Here is a 25,255-nt window from a genome sequence, read left to right as displayed (position 1 = left end):
TGACCCTGTACTATTCATTAAAATATTAATATTTTGAAGAATCTTGGATGACCAGAAGGCTAAAACGAGTCATTTGGCCAGCTATCGGTTGGAGATGGCCTTAAAGAGGTCAGATGGTTGGACCTTGAAGCATAACCATTGCTCTCACTTGTGAGTTGGGATTTTTAATTGATTTTGTTTCTACTTTTGTTGAACTTTGTTGAGCACTCTTTGCAAGTTGGAGTGCCTTCGAAGCTAACATCTCAACACTGCGAAATTGCATCTAAAAATTATTGAGAAAAAATGTTTTCAGATAACTAAGAATATCCTTTTCTTAATAATTTGTAAGTGCTTTAGATTATCAAGAACGTTTACTTCATGATAGTTTATAAGTGCTTTAGATTTTGAATATGACGCTTGTACATAATCATTTACCTCCTAACCTAAATATCGAACCGGTCACTTGGGCTGCTTCTAAAACTATCAGAAAAATGTTTTCAGATAACTAAGAACGTTCACTTTCGATTACTTACCTAACCAAAATATCACATTGGTCAAATAAAATATCTTAAAAAGCAACTTATATTCCTAGTCTCCATAGAATCTCTGCCACTTCATACTTTTAAAATAATGTTTTGTAATGTTAGCACAAAAATTAAAGTTAAACTATGAGGTGACATAGATAGAGTGGGGATATTTTTCAGTATACCTAGAACATATGGTGATACACCACGTATCACTAAACAAGTGAGATATTTGTGTTAAAAAAATTAAAAAAAAACTTGACAAATAAAACTTCCCTCCACTTATGTAATAACACGTGGTATCCCACCTCTGTTCCAGGCACAATAATGAAAAATTTCTTCATGAACAAAAGAGCCTGAGCACCAACTCGTTCAATTGAGTTTATCCTGTGTGCTGCTTATGTGGTTATGCCAATTGATTAAGTTGATCCTCCGCTCAAGCCACTCTTGGTACATATATCAGTCAAACGCCTAATTGGCCAAACCCTATTATTCTCCCCCATTTCCGAGAAATTTTTAGTTGTGACGACCGCGTTTTTATATAATTGGCTAAACCACATTCCCCTAACCACTCCTAAACTGCTGCCTAGTAACAACTTGACATCTCATCCGGCTTCAAACTTTCACTTTCATATAAAACTTGCCATAAAATACGAGTCAGAAAGGACTGCCTTACATTTGTTAAAATCAGCATAAGTTTCGACAAACTCAATGTTAAGCTCAGTGCACCATTCCAAACATGTGTCTCTGGCCTCCTATGATGACTCGTCATCCCCCAATAAACTGCTTCCTTCAGCCTCGGTGATTCCACACACAGTGAACCCTTGACCATCATCAGCAAACGGGTCTCCAAGCTTCTGCGGTCGTCTTCTATACCGGGTATGAACCGGGTGACCCGGAACAAGATCAACCTTATTCCCTATGCACACTAGTATATCGAACTTTTGAAGATCAGTTCGACACCCCCATTTCTGAAGCACAGACAGAGACGACAACTGCAGCATAACGCGAGCAAATTGATACAAGACACATCGAAAATCATGCTAAATAAGTAAACAAAGTGACAAAGAGTGAGTGGCAAGAGACTGGAACCTCAGTTGTGTCGAAAACCAAGAACAAGGCAGCCAACTGTTCAAATATTGGGAGGGACTCAATCGAAAATTCGTCATGGAGATGAGCCATCCATAACGAAACGTCAGCTGTGTAGTACATTGTAGATATATTCCACCTATTTTTTTAACACAAAAATCATCAAAATTCAGATTTCAAAAGAATTAAAAATGAATTCTTTGTTCCCAAAATTCCTAAAAGTTGTATTCTTTGCACTGTTCTAAAAATCCTCATCCTAACGCCGCCTCCGCCTAGGAGCTAGGCGGCTGGTCACTGCCTTGATTAATATCTAGACGTTTGAAAATTAATAAAAGACACCTATACCAGTTGAGGTGCCCGCCTAGACCGCCTAACCCGCCCAGACTCACTTAAGCATCTGCCTAGGTTGAGACTCACTTTAATAGAAAATAGATGCCTAGGTTGAGACTCACTTTAATAGAAAATAGATAACTTTCAATTTACATTTAATTTTTTTCAATAAATTGTAAGAGACTTGTTAAATACTTAAATAGGTATACACTATATGCTTGTTCTCCATGTTTTCATTATGTTCCAATACTTTATAATACATATGTCATTCTATTTTGTAGTTTATGATGAAATTATATATATTTTAAGTATAAACAGACACTTATTTACACAAAATATAATAGATTTACTTAAATCCGTCTAGCCCGCCTAGACGCGCTTAACCGCCTCGCTGCTAGGCTCCAGCCCGCCGCCCGACTAGCGTTTAGCGTATTTCATAACCTTGATTCTTTGTACCCAAAATTCCTAAAATTGAATTCTTTGATCCCAAAATTCAAAATTTACATACCCATTAACTACCAGCTGAGATGACGATGAAGAATCAGAAGCATCGCCAAAATCCAAACCCAGTGATCCAACAAATCAACAGATCATGCTTAGTATCGTTCAAAGGAGAGAGAGCTTACGCGTAATGAGAGAGCGGTTGCCGACGCCGGGGGAGCCGAGGAAGAAGATGCCGGGCCGCTTCTCCAGCGAGTCTCCGTCCTTTGATTGACTTTCCATTTCTCTGATTACTTTCGGAGAGAATGATAAAGTTTGGATCTTTGCAAATCTAAAACCCTAATTCCTCTAACTCAATTTAGTGCAGACGATGACTGACTTTTCTCAGCAGACTTTCCTATTGCTAGTGCTACACGCCAACTGGGCTCAGGCTTAGGCTGCAGTTAAAAACAGTTCCTTTTTTTAACTTAAAAAAATAATCTACATTGCAGAATGAAAATTCAAATTCAAGTACATATATATTGGTCGTTGTAAAATTAGTGAATTTCTCTTTTGTAAAAAAATTAGCGAGTCATATACTATTATTTGTCACGAGCTAAATAAGATCTTATAGGACAGTATGTAAATCAAATTAATGTTAGACACAAGTTTTTTTAAATAAAATGTCACGCCTGTGCAATTTGATTTTGATCAGTTTCATATCTAACAAAAAATTAAACCATACTTCAGTAAGAATTTTGGTGATCTATGTTGAGTTATTTGGTATATGATCACAATAATAAGAAAAAGCGTGTGCAACAATATATATCTGCTTAAAATTAAATAGATGGGAAAATATAAGTGTAGCCACCAAATACATTGACAAAATCATTTGGAACTACAAGGGTGGTTAAGTAGACTGTTAAACTTCAATCAGTATTTGGGATTAGCTTAGGGATTTCTCAAATTTATAAGCGCAAATAGTAGAACAAAACATGTTACCTTATGAGTTTATGATTAGAAAACATGGTATCAAATATACTTGTGCAGCATTAAGGGAGGGACAGTGATGATTAGAAAATCACTTTCAAAAAAAGCAATCTAGTCATAAGCACTTCTTCCAACTCAAGTCCTGTCCTCATAATCCCAGTCTAAAATCAAACCAAATTTCAAACCCTCTAAACAATCAAATCACTTATATATATATAGTTCAATACTTACAGTTATCAACAAAATTAATTTTCATTTCATCAGAAATTAAGAAGAAGAGATGAACCTTATTCAACGAGTTATTTCCAACTTTGCCATCTCATCACCACCTAGTCTACAGTAATTAGTCAGGTTCAGAATCCAAAGCACTCGTAGTTTTGGAATTTTATCCAATGATGTACATCAGCTAGGTATAAATTGAATTCTTGCATGTGAAGGAGACAAAAAAATTGAATTCTTTTTTGTGATGGAGAGTTCATGAAGAGTTCCGTTTTGAAAGAATTCCTTTAGAATTTCTCGTTTGTAAATGATTTTTCTAGATTGCATAAAGCGGGCGAAGGGTCAATGGGGTATTGCCGTATAGATGCTTGGAAATTTTGGAGTGGGAAATGAAATAAAATTGAAGCCTAACTTAAATAGGTCAGATGGTTGGACCTTGAAGCATAACCATTGCTCTCACTTGTGAGTTGAGATTTTTAATTGATTTTGTTTCTTCTTTTGTTGAACTTTGTTGAGCACTCTTTGCAAGTTGGAGTGCCTTCAAAGAACACTACGAAATGGCATCTAAAAATTATTGAGAAAAAATGTTTTCAGATAACTAAGAATATCCTTTTCTTAATAATTTGTAAGTGCTTTAGATTATCAAGAACGTTTACTTCATGATAGTTTATAAGTGCTTTAGATTTTGAATATGACGCTTTTACATAATCATTTACCTCCTAACCTAAATATCGAACCGGTCAATTGGGCTGCTTCTAAAACTATCAGAAAAATGTTTTCAGATAACTAAGAACGTTCACTTTCGATTACTTACCTAACCAAAAGATCACATTGGTCAAATAAAAAATCTTAAAAAGCAACTTACATTCCTAGTCTCCATAGAATCTTTGTCACTTCATACTTTTAAAATAATGTTTTGTAATGTTAGCATAAAAATTAAAGTTAAACTATAATGTGACAGAGATAGAGTGGAGAGATTTTTCAGTATACCTAGAACACATGGTGATACACCACGTGTCACTAAACAAGTGTGAGATATTTGTGTTAAAAAATAAATAAAAAAAACTTGACAAATAAAACTTTCCTCTCCACTTATATAATAACACATGGTATTCCACCTTTGTTCCAGGCACAATAATGAAAAATTTCTTCATGAACAAAAGAGCCTGAGCACTAGGCCTGGCAAACGGGTCGTGTCAGTCGTGTTCGTGTCGTTTTCGTGTAACACCTGTTATCTTAACGGGTCGTGTCGTGTCACACCCGTTATCTTAACGGGTCCTTAACAGGTCGTGTCACTTTACCCAACGGGTAAAGTGACCCGACCCGTTATGACCCGTTATGACCCGTTAAGAAAAATATATTTTTTTTCTTAAATTTGCACATACCACACATTGCCACATAAATATTACTTCAAAACATTAAAACACATTTGTCGTTTAAGTACTACATCTACACTCGAAAATAAGAGCCTAATAAAAAAATAATACATACACTACTAATCTATTACAAATTTTAAATGTGTAAGGATTTGCAAAATGAAACAGTTTTTGTTTTCAAGGTTGTGAAATCTTTCTCAAAAGTTTAAACCTCAATTTACAAAATCCTCGATTTACATCGATCATCATGAAATTGCATTGGAACTTTGGCTTGATCTATTGCCTTCAAGAGTTATGTTGATGATGTTTTCAGTAAGGTTTTCCACGTCATAACTATCTTCTGCATAAACTAAGCATAGAAAAACCAAACATTAAAAATCATTCAAATTATGAGAAGTTTACCAAAATAATTATGAAAAAAAAATAAAACAATAGTACTATACCATACTTTTATTAAGTATAAACATAAGATTTTGTGGTATCCACTAGTGTAAATATTTTAAATTGAAGATCGAATTCAATCATTGTATTCATATAAGGTCAAGGAGTGTAGTTGTAAAAAATCATCAAAATCGGAGTTAAATTAACCGTTAAATCGTGATTTTTCGTTTATAACCGTCGAAAAGTTTTGTCCCGTTACGTGCTCTCTGAATGTTTGTTTTTTGCAATTTTTGGCGTATGCGATCTCGAAATATATACAAACATGTTTGACGGTTGAATCATTGAAACTAGTTTCGTAGAATAAGTATCCCATCAAACAATAGATTCACTAATACTTAAGAGTTTATTCATACTTTTATTAAGTATAACATAAGATTTTGTGGTTTCCACTAGTGTAAATATTTTAAATTGAAGATCGAATTCAATCATTGTATTCATCTAGGGTCAAGGAGTGTAGTTGTAAAAAATCATCAAAATCGGAGTTAAAATGACCGTTAAATCGTGATTTTTCGTTTATAACCGTCGAAACGTTTTGTCCCGTTACTTGATCTCTGAATATTTGTTTTTTTTCAATTTTTGGCGTATGCAATCTCGAAGTATATATAAATATGTTTGACGGTTGGATCATTGAAACTAGTTTCGTAGAATGAGTATCTCATCAAAACAATAGATTCACTAATACTTAATAGTTTATTCATACTTTTATTAAGTATAATATAAGATTTTGTGGTATCCACTAGTGTAAATATTTTAAATTGAAGATCGAATTCAATCATTGTATTCATATAGGGTCAAGGAGTGTGGTTGTAAAAAAACATCAAAATCGGAGTTACAATGACCGTTAAATTGTGATTTTTCGTTTATAACCGTCGAAAAGTTTTGTCCCGTTACTTGATCTCTGAATGTTTGTTTTTTGTAATTTTTGACGTATGCGATCTTGAAGTATATACAAACATGTTTGACGGTTCGATCTTTAAAACTAGTTTCGTAGAATGAGTATCTCATCAAAACAATAGATTCACTAATACGTAATAGTTTATTCATACTTTTATTAAGTATAATATAAGATTTTGTGGTTTCCACTAGTGTAAATATTTTAAATTGAAGATCGAATTCAATCATTGTATTCATATAAGATCAAGGAGTGTAGCTGCAAAAAATCATCAAAATCAGAGTTAAAATGACTGTTAAATCGTGATTTTTCTTTTTATAACCGTCGAAAAGTTTTGTCCCTTTAATTGATCTCTGAATGTTTGTTTTTTGTAATTTTTGACGTATGCGATCTCGAAGTATATACAAACATGTTTGACGGTTGGATCTTTGAAACTAGTTTCGTAGAATGAGTATCCCATCAAAACAATAGATTCACTAATACTTAATAGTTTATTCATACTTTTATTAAGTATAACATAAGATTGTGTGGTATCCACTAGTGTAAATATTTTAAATTGAAGATCGAATTCAATCATTGTATTCATATAGGGTCAAGGAGTGTAGTTGTAAAAAATCATCAAAATCGGAGTTAAAATGACCGTTAAATCATGCTTTTTCGTTTATAACCGTCGAAATGTTTTGTCCCGTTACTTGATCTCTGAATGTTTGTTTTTTGCAATTTTTGGCGTATACGATCTCGAAGTATATATAAACATGTTTGACGGTTGGATCATTGAAACTAGTTTCGTAGAATGAGTATCCCATCAAAACAATAGATTCACTTATACTTAATAGTTTATTCATACTTTTATTAAGTATAATATAAGATTTTGTGGTATCCACTAGTGTAAATATTTTAAATTGAAGATCGAATTCAATCATTGTATTCATATAAGGTCAAGGAGTGTAGCTGCAAAAAATCCTCAAAATCAGAGTTAAAATGACCGTTAAATCGTGATTTTTCTTTTTATAACCGTCGAAAAGTTTTGTCCCGTTAATTGATCTCTGAATGTTTGTTTTTTGTAATTTTTGACGTATGCGATCTCGAAGTATATACAAACATGTTTGACGGTTGGATCTTTGAAACTAGTTTCGTAGAATGAGTATCCCATCAAAACAATAGATTCACTAATACTTAATAGTTTATTCATACTTTTATTAAGTATAACATAAGATTTTGTGGTATCCACTAGTGTAAGTATTTTAAATTGAAGATCGAATTCATTACTTGTATTCATATAGGGTCAAGGAGTGTAGTTGTAAAAAATCATCAAAGTCGGAGTTAAAATAACCGTTAAATCGAGATTTTTCGTTTATAACCGTCGAAAACTTTTGTCCCATTACTTGATCTCTGAATGTTTGTTTTTTGCAATTTTTGGCGTATGCGATCTCGAAGTATATGCAAACATGTTTGACGGTTGGATCATTGAAACTAGTTTTGTAGAATGAGTATCCCATCAAAACAATAGATTCACTAATACTTAAGAGTTTATTCATACTTTTATTAAGTATAACATAAGATTTTGTGGTATCCACTAGTGTAAATATTTTAAATTGAAGATCGAATTCAATCATTGTATTCATATAGGGTCAAGGAGCGTGGTTGTAAAAAATCATCAAAATCGGAGTTAAAATGACCGTTAAATCATGATTTTTCGTTTATAACCGTCAAAAAGTTTTGTCCCGTCACTTGCTCTCTGAATGTTTGTTTTTTGCAATTTTTGGCGTATGCGATCTCGAAATATATACAAACATGTTTGACAGTTGGATCGTTGAAATTAGTTTCGTACAATTCGTATCTCATGAAGTTCAATGGTGTGTGTGTATATATATATTTATTTATTAAGTAGATTTAAATCTATTTATTTTGTATGTATAATTATTATAGTTTTTAGGGGTATAAAATTTAATATATATATATATATATAATTATTATAGTTAATATTTTGGGTATAATTATTATAGTATATATAATTATTATAGTATATATAATTATTATAATTATTATAGTTTTTAGGGGTATAAAATTGTTAAATTAATATATATATAATTATTATAGTATTTTTTTAGGGTTATAAATTATTAAATTAATATTCTGCTTATCGTGTATCGTGTTACCCACGTGTATACCCGAACAAACCCGTTATCCTAACAGGTGCTTATCGGGTTACCCGATAACGACCCGTTTCGTTATCGTGTCGACCCGAACACCTGTTAATTTCGTATCGGGTTATCGGGTCGTGTCAGGAATTGCCAGGCCTACTGAGCACCAACTCGTTCAATTGAGTTTATCCTGTGTGCTGCTTATGTGGTTATGCCAATTGATTAAGTTGATCCGCCGCTCAAGCCACTCTTGGTACATATATCAGTCAAACGCCTAATTGGCCAAACCCTATTATTCTCCCACATTCCCAAGAAATTTTTAGTTGTGACGACCACATTTTTATGTAATTGGCTAAACCACATTCCCCTAACCACTCCTAAACTGCTGCCTAGTAACAACTTGACATCTCATCCGGCTTCAAACTTTCACTTTCGTATAAAACTTGCCATAAAATACGAGTCAGAAAGAAGGGCTGCCTTACATTTGTTAAAATCAGCATAAGCTTCGACGAACTCAATGTTATGCTCAGTGCACCATTCCAAACATGTGCCTCTGGCCTCCTATGATGACTCGTCATCCCCCAATAAACTGCTTCCTTCAGCCTCGGTGATTCCATACACAGTGAACCCTGGACCGTCATCAGCAAACGGGTCTCCAAGCTTCTGCAGTCGTCTTCTACATTCGGTATGAACCGGGTGACCCGGAACAAGATCAACCTTATTCCCTATGCACACTAGTATATCGAACTTTTGAAGATCAGTTCGAGATACCCATTTCTGAAGCGCAGACAGAGACGACAACTGCAGCATAATGCGAGCAAATTGATACAAGACACTTCGAAAATCACGCTAAATAAGTAAACAAAGTGACAAAGAGTGAGTGGCAAGAGACCGAAACCTCAGTTGTGTCGAAAACCAGATCAAGGCAGCCAACTGGTCAAATATTGGGAGGGACTCAATCGAAAATTCGTCATGGAGATGAGCCATCCATACCGAAACGTCAGCTGTGTAGTACTTTGTAGAGATATTCCATCTTCTTTTTTTTAACACAAAAATCATCAAAATTCAGATTTCAAAATAATTAAAAACGAATTTTTTGTTCCCAAAATTCCTAAAAGTTGTATTCTTTGTACCCAAAATTCCTAAAATTGAATTCTTTGATCCCAAAATTCAAAATTTACATACCCATTAACTACCGGCTGAGATGACGATGAAGAATCAGAAGCATCGCCAAAATCCAAACCCAGTAATCCAACAAATCAACAGATCATGCTTAGTATCGGTCAAAGGAGAGAGAGCTTACGCGTAATGAGAGAGCGGTTGCCGACGCCGGGGGAGCCGAGGAAGAAGATGCCGGGCCGCTTCTCCAGCGAGTCTCCGTCCTTTGATTGACTTTCCATTTCTCTGATTACTTTCGGAGAGAATGATAAAGTTTGGATCTTTGCAAATCTAAAACCCTAATTCCTCTAACTCAATCTAGTGCTACACGGCAACTGGGCTCGGCTTTGGCTGCAGTTAAAAACAGTTCCTTTTTTAACTTAAAAAATAATAATCTACATTACGGGAATGAAAATTCGAACTTCAAACTCAAGTACATGTACATTGGTCGTTGTAAAATTAGCGAATTTCTCTTTTGTAAAAAAATTAGCGAGTCATATACTATTATTAGTCACGAGCTAAATAAGATCTTATAGGACAGTATATAAATCAAATTAATGTTAGACACAAGATTTTTTAAATAAAATGTCACGCATGTGCAATTTGATTTTGATCAGTTTCTTATCTAACAAAAAATTAAACCATACTTCAGTAAGAATTTTGGTGATCTATATTGAGTTATTTGGTATATGATCACAATAATAAGAAAGAGCGTGTGCAACAATATATATCTGCTTAAAATTAAATAGATAGGAAAATATAAGTGTAGCCACCAAATACATTGACAAAAATCATTTGGAACTACAAGGGTGGTTAAGTAGACTGTTTTAAACTTCAATCAGTATTTGGGATTAGCTTAGGGATTTCTCAAATTTATAAGTGCAAATAGTAGAACAAAACATGTTACCTTATGAGTCTATGATTAGGAAGCATGGTATCAAATATACTTGTGCAGCATTAAGGGAGGGACAGTGATGATTAGAAAATCACTTTCAAAAAAAGCAATCTAGTCATAAGCACTTCTCCAACTCAAGTCCTGTCCTCACAATCCCAGTCTAAAATAAAACCAAATTTCAAACCCTCTAAACAATCAAATCACTTTTCATTGGAATCCGCAGATGCATCAGCAGCAGCTGGGTTTACACCTGCAGCAAAAACTCAGAGATGACTTCAAGAGGCATGCCCTTAGTTTCAGGCACCTTCAAGTAAACAAATATCCAAGAATCGATGCACCCGACAACATAGAAGGTTGACAAACAAGAAAGTTTCCGAAACATCAGGCTGACTAACCAGACCAGCATGAATGAGCTTCCTTTCTTGTCCAAAATGCACTATCCTGATGCAAATACACTCTTTGAACTCCTCCTTCCTTCTTCCCGTCTTCGCCTGCTCGGTCAGAATATATATATGCCAGCTGCCAACCTCCACCAGTGTCCATACTACTACTGATAGCCTCGCTAGCTTCTACATTTCCTTTCATCAAGATTGTATTGCATCTCACACCTAAAGCACTGCCGCCAGACCTAGGCATTCCCATGCTTGTTGTTTGGCACGAGATTAGTGGACTTCTCAAGCTTTCATCACAATAAGCCCCGGATGCGTTTTTATTATGATACTCCCCTGGATTCAAAATGCTTCCAAGATTTGGATAAAGCATGCTGCCTTTGCTTCCTCTTTCGGACATCTTCTCGTGGACACTGCCAAAAAGAGTGACCGGAGGATCAACGAGAGGTATGCTTTGGTTCAACGCGCTCCTGTGGTGAGATATAAAACTCTGTCCAGTTGCAGGTTTGGCGATGTATGATAAGCCCTTTTCAGGACCATATAGCCGTATTTGATTTCGCCGATTTTCAGTAAGCACATTGGGGGGACTAATGATGAACTCTTCCAATGACGTTTCCTAGCCTGTGCGAAGACCCTCAACTAGCGAAGCCAACTCACCTGTGGATCATAGAAGCCAAATGTCAATGGCATGGAATAAACGGGCCCTATAAATTTCAAAGCCCCTTTTTAGCCTCCTGCATCCTGCTTGTGGGAGCAAAGAAAATAAACGGGCAAATCTAATGGACTCTGTCCCAGCAGCAACAGAGAAAACAAAGGACCCATAAATGGCAAAAGGCAGGAAACAGAGTATTTATCCAAAACCAAAAATGTATCAAGACACAGTAGGCTGCAATTTTGATCCAAATTCCATCCCAGAATCTGCAAGGAATTAATATATAGGGACAGAGACCTGTGAAATTATGGCCATGTTTTCTACATTTGTACTTTAGGATACAATTATGGTTTCTACTCACAGTCAAATGTACTTTAGGATACAGATGTGGTTTCTGTTTTTCTAATAATTAGCCAGCAGCTACCTACAGATATGAAATCTTTGTTTCTGCAGATTGAAAACTGTTTAAATTCTTGGGTAAATTACATGTTACCACCTTAACTTTGAGTCTTATAACAAAGTTATACTTTATCTTTTAAACATTGCAATGTCTTAAGTAAACTTACAAATTTGTTGAAATCTTAAACCTTGTTAAAATATCCATCAATTTATTTGTTAATTTTAATTTAACTTAGAACTAAAAATTCTTTAATTGTCAATATTAAATTAATTTTATAACCTAGTTAGGTAAGGGTGCGGACCTGTGTTTGCCACATCAGTATTTAACATAAAAATTAACAAAAATGTTGACGGATGTATGATATTGCAACGAATTTGTGAATTGATGTATAATATAGCAATATTTAAAAGATGATATATAAGATTGTTATGCGACCCAAAGTTGAGGAGGTAAAATGTAATTTATTCAAATTTTTTTATGTATTTAATTTAAATTGATTCATATAGCCGACCCGACTCAGTGACTTGGATTTTTCAAGTCTCTAATCGAGAAGTTTTCCCCACTCGGGAAATTAAGGGAACACTACCTCAACCTACATGCTCCACTCACAAAGCTTCAACATACAAGCTTCAACAAAAGAAAAATTCAAAGAACTTAGTGAAGAAGGCTTTGGTGTATTTAACACAATACGTTGAAATGAAACAAAGCTTATTTATTGATATCTCTAAGAAGTTACAAATATGTACATATACACGAGTCAAAATAAACAAACAAGAGGGAGCCTTCACAAAGGTTGCTTAGGAGAAGTCTCAGCAGTCGGTAGAGCCCCAGAAAGAGAAGGCACCGGAGGGGGATCATTCGGAGCCTCAGTACTTGACAGCACCCTAGAAGGAGGAGGCATCGGAGGTTGATCATTTGGAGCTTCATTACACGGTACAGCCCTAGAAAACGAAGGCAATAAATGCCTTTGGAACAAACCCACAAACCTCTGATGATCATGTAAAATCTGACTATCAGATTCCTTCATCTGGTCAAGCTTCCTCTTCATGTTTGTAGCATAGTCATGAGCGAGCCGGTGCAACTGTTTATTCTCATGCTTGAGCCCTCTAATCTCCTGTTTGAGACTCATCACTTCAGCCGCCAATGATTCAACTTGGCGGGTTCGAGCAAATAGGCATTGGGCCATATTAGACACAGAACCTGCACACTGAACACTGAGAGCCAGAGAATCCTTAACAGCCAACTCATCAGATCGTTTGGAAAGTAGTCTGTTATCTTTGGGAGTGAGAAGGTTCATGGCCACCACCGCAGCGGTCATATCATTCTTCATCACGGAATCCCCAACGGTAAGAGGACCAGTAGGGGATAAGAAGGATGGGCGCCATATGTTGTCTGGAGAAGGCATGGCTGCCTCTTCAACAAGGTTCAAGTCAAAATGACGATCGGAGGGGCCAAACATTTTCAAAGGTGTTGAAGAGAAAAGAGGTCGGACAAATCAAGATCTTAGAAATGCAAGAAGGGAGCTTCTACTGGTGGAGATTCAAGTGTGCTTTGGAACTTAATACCAGCCTCTATAAAAATCCGCACTCGATGGAGCTTCAGAAATCGAAGAGGCGCCTGCTCAGAAATCGAAAAGGCGTTTGCTTTCTCAAAAGCTAGGTTGCTCAGAGACCACGATGGTCGATCTCAGGAATCGAAGAGGCGTTTGCTTTCTCAAAAGCTGGGCTGCTCAAAGACCATGAAGGTCGATCGCAGAAATCGAAGATGCGCTTGTTTTCTCAAAAGCTGTGCTGCTCAGAGACCACGAGGGCCGATCTCAGAAATCGAAGAGGCACCTGCTTTTTCAGCCTTGTCAGCACCTGTCACATGCACACTCAACTTTGCAGAAATTACGGGCATTCTGTCGAAGATTTCTAGTAAAGTGGAAAGCACGTGAATGTTACTGTTCAATCATTCACTTTCCACACACCACATCAGCTCACGAGTACCATAGATAACTTTGCCAAAAATCTCTGACAAAGTTTAGACACGTGAAGCTTGCAGCTCCCATTACATCGCTATGACCAAGAAAGGTAAAAGAATAGCAAAGAAACAGCACTAACAAAGTTTAGACACATAAATTTTGAAGGTCTAGCTACCATATTATTACCCACAAGGGTAAAGGAACATGACCATTGCTGGATAATTGGAAAGTCCCTGTGGGTCAACCTCTGTGCTCCGTGGCAAGGTAGACTAGCAAACAGGCCTAACCTTTACTCACATTCGAGAAAACACTCCCAACAAGATTGTTTGCTTCAAGATCGAAGAGGCACCGTCCTCCGAATCTCGAGAGCCAGACTCCTAGCAGGATTGCTTTCTCAAAAATCGAAGAGGCACCGTTCTCCGAATCTCGAGAGATAGATCCCCGACAGGATTGCTTGTTCGAAAACCGAAGAGACACCGCTTTCTCAACTTCGAGAGCCCCTTAGATAAAGCTTGTCTTTAATCCTCACACCGCTTCCTCAACTTTGAGAGCCAGATCTCCTTAGATAAAGCTTGTCTGTAATCTTCACACGTAACATCAGCTTTCCAGATACCACAGACCACTTTTTCAAAGTGCTCTGACAGAGTTAAAACACGTGAAGCTGGTAACTCCCACTACCGTGCTATGACCAAGCAGGGTAAAAGAATAGTATTACTCCTTGTTAGGGAGACTCCTATATATGTCGACCTCCATCCTCAACGGACAGGCAGACCTGCAAAAATGCTCAACCCTTCCTCATATCTGAGAGGGCACTCCCAACGAAGCCTCTCGAAATACTCAGCTTTCTTTCCCTCCAAGAATACCTCTGCAAACAAGCTACACTAGAGCAAGAATATCTCATATCATTAGGGTTAAAAGCAAGAGTATCCCATATCATGCTTTTTCCCTGTCTTTTCATTTGGCCTTGTTCTTACCTGCAAGACAAGGAGAAAGAGAGCAATCAGTCAGCACTTGGAATCAAGCTTCCAGTCCGGAACTGACTGCCTTGAACCCCATTGCTCTCGAGTACTCATCTTCAACATCTTATGCTTCCCGAGAAGATACCACATCTGCCTGAGGAACAAATAGGGCAAGTGAGAAGGATACAAGGAAGCATGTGGAGACAAGCGCAACATAACACATGCCGATACATCCACTACTTTGTCAACAGCAAAAGTATCACATATCAACAGGGTCGAACGTACTCTAGATTTGGTGGACTTGTTTTGACCCTCAAATTCTTCAGTCGGCCTTATACTCTGGCGGAAACAAGAAAACCCTCCAGCCCAGTTCAAGAATAAGCATGTGGAAAGTTACTTCTTCAAAAGCAAAAGTATCTCATATCACCTTTTCTCATTTTCTTCTCTTTATCCTTCATGCTACCTGCAAGATAAGGAGAAGGATAACAATCAGCCGGAACTCGAAATCAAACTTCTGATCTGGGACTGATTGCTTGGAGCTCTGATTGCTTACCTTGTCTGTCACCTCTTTCAGCAGATCCCCTAGCTCGGCGACTTGGGGGACTCCTACTACATGGTTTGTATTGCGCTTGACCAAGCCTGAAACTACAAGTAAGCATCAAGTGAAATTAATACATTACCTTGTGCATCTCTACCAGTTAAAGATACCACCCCTGGAGGGAGGAAGAGTACTTCCAAAGAAGATGCCACATCTACCTATGAGACAGATAAGGCAAGTGAAGACGATACCACACTTCGATACTTAAAAGTTTCGTGATTACGAGATCATTCTTCCACAATATTTCCTAATGTCATTTGTACTAAATCATTCACTTGTACTCACTAAAGGAGAGCTTGAACCTATATACTGTATAAACCCTTCACAATTAATGAGAACTCCTTTACTCCGTGGACGTAGCCAATCTGGGTGAACCACGTACATCTTGTGTTTGCTTCCTGTCTCTATCCATTTACATATTTATCCACACTAATGACCGAAGCAATCTAGCGAAGATCACAAACTTAATATTTAAGATGATATTCTTTGGTGTATGCTTTTCGCAAACGATATAGTGTTGATAGATGAAATGCAGGGAGGGGTAAACGCGAGGCTTAACCTTTGGAGAGAAATGTTGGAATCTAAAGGTCCTCGCCTAAGCCGATCAAAGACAGAATATATGGAGTGCAAGTTCAGTGCAAACGGAGGCCAAAATGAGTTAGGGGGGAGGATCGGAGATCAAGAAATACCAAAGAGCGATCGTTTTCGCTACCTAGGATCTATCTTGCAAAAGAACGGAGAATTTGATGGAGATCTCACCCATAGAATACAAGCTGGATGGATGAAGTTGAAGAGTGCATCCAGTGTGTTGTGTGACCGTCGTAGGCCACTGAAGCTCAAGGAAAATTTTTTATAGGACGGCAATAAGGCCGGCAATGCTATATGGCATAGAATGTTGGGCGGTGAAGCATCAACACATAGGTGTAGTGGAGATGAGGATGCTTCGTTGGATGTGTGGGCACACGAGAAAGGATAAGATTAGGAATGAGGATATCCGAGGTAAAGTAAGAGTAGCCGAAATTGAAGGAAAGAGGAGAGAAAATCGGTTACGGTGGTTTGGACATGTGCAAAGAAGGCCTACTGACGCTCCGGTTTGAAGATGTGACCACGGGACAGAGGTTCAGGGCCGAAGGGGTAGAGAAAGACCTAGGAAAACTTTGGAAGAGACCCTAAGAAAAGACTTAGAGTACTTGGATCTAACGGATGACATGACATAAAACCGAGCGAAATGGCGTTCTAGGATTTATATAGCCGACCCCACTTAGTGGGAAAAGACTTTGTTGTTGTTGTTGTTGTATTTAATTTAAATTAATTAATTTTATTATATTAATCTAAAATGGTGTCACAAATTTACAATACAAAAAAATAATAAAAAAATTATTTAGTTATACTAAAACTGAAATATACGTACCCAAACTCCTAATGAAGAAAAAATTGTGAATCATCTGAAGTGGATGGTTGCTCTTGTTCCTCCTCCTCAATATCAAAAGGAACATTAAGATCAATCCGCCGGGTTCGAAGATAAGGAAAGCCATTGTCGTTGCCGATCATATTCCTCGTGGACGGTATCTGAGGATCCAAGTGGACAAGGCCTCTTCCCAAGACTACTTGTTGGTCCCAAAGACAAGGGAAGCCATTCGTCTTCTTTGCGCAATAGTGGGTGCACCCCGCAACTTTTAATGCGTGCGCCCCTGCGGAAAACAAATTCAACATAACAAATACCTCCCTGCTTCTTTTCTAAATCCACTAACTTGAGCTCCACATGAGCTGCCTCCAAGTTCGTACAAGGCCATACATAGTGTCTCCTGTAAGTACATAGTCTAGAGCCTTCTGTTCCGTTGATGATAACATAATAATTAAACTTCGATGGTTCAAAAACAGTAGATAGAACCAATCCTAATAACGTATCCCCCACTTGTAAATTTAGAGGAATTTTAAAACTACTAGTTCCAACAAAGTTTTCTCCCCTCCCTTCATATTTTATAGGAGCTGGAAAACTAATGCCTCCAATAAAGTCTTTTCTCCTCCAGTCATATTCAGCCGGTATACGTTGAATGGTTGTGGGATGGTTAGAGTTATAGTTGAACCACTTTGGAACTTCATTGCCTGGATAAATAACTTCCAATTTAGAGCGCCGAAGAGATCCCTGCAATAGTGAATAATATGTAGATAACTAATTACAAACAATTGTGATTTGATCTCTCTCCCAAGTAACAACAAATTATATATTTTAATTTCAAGTGTAATTAAGAAGAGAGACAAACCTCATTCAACAAACTATTTTCCAACTTTGCCACCCCATGGCCACATAGTCTAAAGCAATTTGACAGGTGCAGAACATGAAGCTCCGGGGGCAGTTTTGAAATTTTCTCCAATGATGTGCAATCATCCAGATATAACTCGTATAGTTTTGGTGGAAGGGCTTGTGGAGTTTTCCGAAGCCTCTTGCAACCTCTCAAATTAAGTCTTTCCAAGTTGACAAATTTGCTAATGCAATCCGGAAGACTAACAAAATTATTTCTCGACAGATCAAGCCATGTTAATGTGGACCAGCAATCAAGAGGCACAAGAAAATCACTTTCTGATAAATTGCATCCTTCAAGATAAAGATAATATAGGTTGGGAAAAGCATATGTGCTGCACTTGTCCTGTGAAGTCTCTAAGTCAGTTGAAAGCAGTTGAGATTCGGTACTGCTGGATGAAACTTCATCAAACTTCATCTTGTTCTTCCCAAATGTCACCAGTTTTGGGCATTCATTGAAATAAACCCCAGAGAGATGTTGCAACCCATAAAGATGATGTAATGATGTACCTATAAGATTCTCACATTCCATTGCTAACAATTCGGCAAGCCCAGTAAGATATGCAATTGATGAAGGCAATTCTCTTATGCCACTTTTTTGTATATCCAAATGCTTTAAAGATTCCATCTCATCCTCTATTTCTGGAAAACTCTCCAGCCTTGTGCAACCATGAAGATAAAGCCTTTTAAGGGATCTCAATCTAAGTCTTGGTGCAAACCTCGTAAGCCTAGAGCACCCCATAAGATTTAATGTAACAAGTTTATCGAGGAATCCAATAGAATCATCAATCTCAACCAAATTTGTGCAGCCATGAAGATCCAAATACTCTATATTTGGACTTCCGGATAAGTCGGGAATTTTTTCCAGAAATTTGCACCCGCGTAAATTCATATATTTAAGATTTTCCAAATTCTGTGAAACCAAAAAAAAAAAAAACAAAACAAAACAAAAGTCACAGACATTAAATAGAATAATTAATGATGAAAAAACTTTGGAAATTTTCTTTTTTTTGAAAATAAAATATACATTTAAATTAGGAATCATCCAAATTAATTTAAAAAAGTATACGTACCTTAAATCCCTTCAATTGTCTGATGTCACTGTATGACATATTATATGTGACAAGATGCCTTGGAAGATATTGCAAATTGAACGTAACTGTATGATTTTGAAGAATATTGGATCCCCAAATTCGAAACTTATCACCTAAAAGCTCTTTCATCTCTTGAACGCAAGATTGTATTCCAACTAGGTATTTGGCCACATTCAAATGTGTACGCTGTAGTACTTTGACTAAGATCTCTGTAACAATCTTATCGATAAATGTAGCTTCATACCTATCAGTTTAATTAAAAAATTTGACACATTTAATCAATCAAATTTTTTGCTATATATCTTTGAAAAGGAAAAAGAATGTAAAAAAGAAGAGAGGATTACACGAATGAGAAGTGCTAGCAACAACAACTAGAACACTCACTTCCTCGTTCGCTAGCTTTGGTGAACGACAGAGCCTATAATCTATACTATTATTAAGAGAATCTATATTATTATTAAGAGAAGAGTCTTTTTCAACCAAAAACACAGGAGAAGACAACTTTACCCTTACTTTCATAACTTGAGTTTATAAACAAGGTTTAGGAATTGTGGATATTCATGTCAAACAATCAAAATAACAATTGTGGATAATTGTTAAACAATTAAAAAAAGAAATAAAAGTCCAAAACTAATTATAACTTCCCCACTTCCACCTCCAAAGCAATTCTTCTCTTCACGGTAACTTCCGCACATCCCCCTCAACTCAATCCTCAACCCAAAACTTTACTCTTTCTCTATTTATAAAATAATTTCTATTGCAATTAGTTATTTTATGACATTTTTATTTAATTAATTGTTACTCATTCACTGTTCTTAAAATCAGTAGAAGACAATTTGTGGATGAGAGTTGGGAAACTCTCATATTTTAGTCATGTGTAGATTCATCTTCGTGGCTTTTCTCAAGAAAAAAAAAATTTAAGAGATTCAAATTTGGTTCTATAGTGTAAGTGACATATGAACGTCGTTGCACATGCTTTGCGTATGTGCCAATTGCTAGTTATATATGAAGATGATGATCATGTATGTTTAACATACAGAAGAGTCAACTTCTTCGTGTATAATTATTCAACAATTTTTCATATTTCTGTTCATCAAAAGATAAAAATGGGTATTCACTCCCTCCGCTTGCAACTAAACAGGTATTAGGAGTGAGTTCAAAAAGCCGGAAAAAAAAAGATAAAAAAATAAAAACGGAACCAAGCACTAAACCATACCGAAAAAAAAAATAATCTAACCAAATTAAAAACAAAACAAAACTGAACCGAATTAAATACTTATTAATTTTATTTATATAATATTATTTGAACCCCCAATTTCAAGTCAACCATAACAATCTTAGATCCAAAGCCAAACTTAAGCCCAATTTCCCTACCAACCCTCTTTTATTTTGTTAAATAAAAATAAATAAATAAACCCAAAAGGTTGAATTAAGGGAACTTTAACGAAAAGCACCCGGTACTGTTCACTTTAACGAAAAACCATATTTTTACACTAAAAAGTCAATCATGGTACTATTCACTTTACCCTTTATTTTGTCCTTATCATTAAAACTCAAAGTTTTCAAGCCCTTTTCATTAGTTTTCCTTTGAATTAATGTAATTCAGTACAGTGCAAACAAAGCCTATGGATTGGAATATGCAAACGAAGAAATTTCCTCAAAACATCGACGGTTTAGGGTGCATCTTCCTTCCTCGCCGCCAACCGCACCCATCAGACATCGGCGAGGCAGCGCCAATAGTCGTCCGGAGCCCCGCCATCTACAGACCTCGGATGCGACCCCAACTTCGTCCAACTCCACCGCCACATCCGTGAGAAGAATGTCTACTAGACCCAATGGCGAAGCCACGTGAGAGCGAGGATGCGGCCCTCGCCGGAAAACAGGACTGGATTTCTGTGTCCGCCCCTCCCCTCGCCGGAAAACCCACTGGTTCAGTGGTTCAGAGCTTCCTATGGTCCGATGATGTGTGGGTGACTGTGCTTTTTTCTTTTTTTTTTAAATCATTCAGGCCAAAAAGACATCATTTTGGTCCTGAAAAAAAAAATTTAATAAATAATTGAAACGACGCCGTTTCGTAGACACTATCTGATTTCGCCCCTCCTCCCGTCAATACCTGGCTTCACCATTGACGAGACCTTGTTCCAGACCCTCACCGATCGGCTCTTCCACAAAGGTTTTTGCTTTAGACCGTCAAATCCTTCCAATTTGGTTTGTGTTTTACAGTGAATTGGGTTTGGCGAATCTGTATGTATGGGTATTTGGATTTGTGTTTTTCCGTCAATTTTCAGAATTTGGATTGTGTTTTTCCTTCAGTTTTCAGATTTTTTAAATTTAAAAAAAAAAATCGAACTGAACCCAAGTCTAACCGGAAAAAACCAAATCCGAATTCAATTCGAATCGAGAGAACCTAACCGAACTGAACAGTAATTTCGGTTTGATTTCCAGTTTTGAGAAGAGAAAAAAAAACGATTGAAACCGAACTCGCTCCTAATATTTGGTATTATTGTAGTAGAAAGTGAAACCTAAAATACAGAATCATATAATTAAAAGAGAAGAAAGGTACGTACTCTTCCTCTTTGACAGTATAACCTGACAAATTTGCTGCTTCTCTGAGAGCTCTCCTCCATAAGAGGATCTTCTCCTCGTCCTTGTATTTGCACTCAAGTCCTGTAAATGCATCACCGAAACTACTCGTTTGATTTCGTACATGGGATGGATCCACCTTGTAGAAAACTGGCCAAACTATTTGCTGCCTTGACCTTCTACATTCAAGGATATATACGAGTTCATCCAAGCACCATCTTGACGATGCATACTTTTCGGAGATTACAATGATTGAAATTCTCGACTCTTCAATTGCTTTTAGAAAAGCCGGTGATATCTCTTCTCCTCTTTTAAGATGGCGATCAATGAATGTGTCAATTCCGTTACGGTACAAGGCCGCGTATAAGTGATCTGTAAAAGTAAAGCGTGTATCTTCACCTCTAAAACTCAAAAATACATCATATGTCCATGAAGGAGGCAAGGAAGAAGAAGAGGCAAGTTGAATGGCCATAAGAGAATTAAAGACAAATGAACTAAAGAAAAGAGCCTCTCAAAGAATTGGAATATGAAGTATGGTATGGAGTGTGGACAATGGACTCTCTCTTGTTATATATATCAGGCCTTATGCATGCTTTTCTTCCTGTGAAGGAAGCAGCAGTTTCCTACCACCTTCAATGTGAATGTGGACTCTCTCTTGTTATATTAGTCATCATGCTTTTCTTCCTACCGACCAAGCATTTCCCACCTACTACCTTTCAATGTGAATGTGGTCGAGTTGAAGGAGATGAACTTTTGTGGCAATTAATTGAAGAATGAAAAATATAAAATTGTTACTTAGCGGTCTTTAATTTGAAGGAGAGGAAGTTTTGTTGCAAACTACTACCGATTACCTTTAATGTAACAATTCACCATTATAATATTTTAAAATAATCACAGACAGCTGAAAAATCTAAAAATATTACAAATAAAGTGGCCATACCAAGAAAAGTATCTCTGATGATGTAGGTAAATTTCTCTCCACTAACAAGTGGGGGTCTTTAATTTAAGGAAGAACGTGTCTTTTTCCATCATCGAGTTTCTTTTTCCCTTGATCGATTGATCACTATAGTTTGTCTGTATTCAATTATTTGTTGATGTTGTAATTACCTGTGGCCTTTAGGAATGAAATGTTGGTTATTTACTTTATTTTATTAAAGATTTAAAACTTTATTTATTATTAATTTAAATAAAAAATATGAAGAGTCATATTCATTAGAGAAGTTATATCTTTTATTAAGGAATATGTAGAGTTTTATAAATAGCGAACTCCTCAAACAGAACAAAGTGGTCAATAATATGTTCAGATTGTTTTCCTTCCCTCCTTAGTAGTACTCATATATAATTCTTATTATCTTTCTACTCATTTTGATCATCAATTTGCATTTGATCACTACTTGGCACCCGATTTACTGTAATCGTGCTTACGGATTAAACACTCTGTGAGATTCAACGGTTGTATGTTGGAGTTGTAGATAGCCGTTATAACCAACATGTAGGGAGGCGTCTACGACTTTATGACAATGACAACACGCCTCTCTTGATATCACAGGCCAGATCATTCTTTACATTTTCCTTTTTACTGCTTTATTTATTGATATATGTGTTTGATGCATTTAGGTATTATCTAATTGATTGAATTTACATGTTTTGGATTTTTTTTCGATGGATTTAATTAATTAATTGCCAGCTAAGCTGAATAAATAAGCAACACATGTTTTACCTCTCTTTCATCCTTCGTTATCTAGAGGAATTTCAAATGTCGTTCGATCTTTCCGGGTACAGCCGAACCGCCTTGAAACTTTATTGCCTGGAGTTATAATTTGCAATCCAAAGCACTAACAAGCAATACTTTGTAGAATAAACATGGAGGTCCTAGCGTTGAAGGTCCAAGTTTCCTATATAGAAATTGAACGGGAACCGCTCAATAAGAAAATTTAGTTTATTCACTACGGTATTTTTTGGAACATTTGGTGGACTTATTATCATCGCCCAAATCATATTGCACACATGTGAAGAGATTAATCCACGCACGCAAATTTCAATATTTAATTATTCACGCACATCTTCATGTAGATGATTGAAGTTGTTCGTGGTGGATTTGGTGGTGGTGGAGGAGGAAAACCAACAGAAAAAAGAAAGATGCACTGTAGTAAACGAAAACGGAAGAGGAAAGGGTGAAGGAGAGAGAGAGAGTTTAGTTTATAAACTTGATATAACTCCAATTTTTTGAGCCAGTAGTAGGAATAGTCCAATTTATTAGAATAGGTCTAATTCTTTAAATTTAATTATTTAATTATCAATAATTATCTCTTAAATGAAAAAAATTATTGTAAAAATCAAATTTCTTCCTAATTATCTCTTTGATTATTTCTTTTTATTTCTTTTTTTGTTATTTCTTGTTCTTCCTCGTGCTTTAACCCATTTATAGATTTTAATTTAATTTTTATAATCAACCTATATCACAGGTTAATTGTATTTATCTACCTATATGACAAATTCTTTTTCATAGTCAACCTGTCACAAATTAATGTATCTTGCTTGTAGGTATATTATGTTTTTTCTACCTTTTAGTTAGGTTTCATATCTCACTTATAGGTATAATATACATTCATATATTTGCTACTTGAGTTAGGGTATAATGTTTTGCAGATAGATTTATGTTAGTATATTAATTTTTTTGTTATAAGATATTAATTAGATATTTTTGAGTCGAAAAATTCATAATATTAAAATATTTTAATTAATTTTTAATATTTTTATAAAATATAAAATGAGTATAAAAGAAATAAAAATATATAATTTATTAATTAGACTCACTCCTAAAAACTCTCTATTTTTTGGACTTGGATCTAAAAGCCCTTTTTTTATCAAACAATTAATTTGTTAGATTAAATTTAGATTAGTTACTGATAAAATTCAAACGTATACCGTTATATAAAGATTCAACTCTTTTTTACTACTGTGGTAAATGATTACTTGTTAGAGTTATAATTTTTTATTTTTCAACATCCTCTTATTCTATTTTTTTTCACTGTTTTTCTTTGTCGGACCAATAATTACTTTCTTATGTTAATTCGCACTCGTCGCTTTTTGAGCGGGTCCTCGAAGCGTTTTCTAATTAATTTGTTCCAGAGTTTCACTGCTCATAATTTCGGTACAATATTATCGAGGATGCATAGTTTTTAGAGAATATAAATATATAATGATCGAAATTCTCTAACTCTTCAATTGCTTTGAGAAGAGCCAGAGATATTTCTTCTCCTCTTCTAAGATGGTGATCAATGAACGTGTTGATTCCCTTGTTGTCCAACACCTTGTAAAAGTGATTTGAAAAATTGGTTCATGTATCCTCTCCTTTGAAGCTCAAAAAGACATCGTACTTCTAAGAAGGAGGATTGCAGAAGGAAGAAGAAGAGACAAGTTGATTTTTCATTGGAGAAATCCAGGTAAATTGAAGGGACAAGGATTGTCTGCCCTCCTTGTTCCGGTGCCCTCCTGTTTTGTGTGGTCACAGTTAAGCCACGTCAACATTTTATATTATTTTTTATAAAGATAATAAGATAAAAATGAATAGTAATATAAAATGTTGACGTGGCTTAACCGTGACCGCACAAACAGGAGGACATAAGAAGGCACCGGAACAAAACTTTCAAACCTGTCCTCATAATCCCAGTCTAAAGCCAAACCAAACTTTCAAACCCTCTAAACAATCAAATCAGTTATCGTTGGAATCCAACAGATGCATCAGTAGCAGCTAACTTCAAGAGGCATGCCTTTAGTTTCAGGTACCTTCAAGTAAACAAATATCCAGGAACGATGCACCCGACAACATAAATTCGGAAGATGCCAGCAAATCCA

At 36.1% G+C, this 25,255-nt stretch overlaps 1 protein-coding gene and 1 pseudogene across 2 annotated transcripts in view; both read right to left on the bottom strand.

The window, feature by feature from the left end:
- LOC126608685 (disease resistance protein RPV1-like) overlaps positions 1-25,255 on the bottom strand; it is an 84,562-nt gene that overhangs the window by 57,416 nt on the left and 1,891 nt on the right. Inside the window, exon 1 of one of the 2 annotated variants that reach the window (XM_050276684.1) lies at positions 21,382-21,992. The exons of the other annotated variant lie outside the window; for it this stretch is intronic. Within the exon in view, the coding sequence (XP_050132641.1) occupies positions 21,382-21,869 (488 nt within the window). The 5' untranslated portion in view covers positions 21,870-21,992. Of the gene's footprint in view, positions 1-21,381; positions 21,993-25,255 lie in introns of those variants that run through there. 2 annotated transcript variants of the gene reach the window in all.
- Positions 764-9,913, bottom strand: LOC126608912 (uncharacterized; annotated as a pseudogene).

Source organism: Malus sylvestris, chromosome 2, assembly GCF_916048215.2.
Source record: "Malus sylvestris chromosome 2, drMalSylv7.2, whole genome shotgun sequence".
Taxonomy (NCBI): domain Eukaryota; kingdom Viridiplantae; phylum Streptophyta; class Magnoliopsida; order Rosales; family Rosaceae; genus Malus; species Malus sylvestris.
Note: the sequence above shows the minus strand (reverse complement) of the source record. Positions and strands in the feature narration are given on the sequence as shown.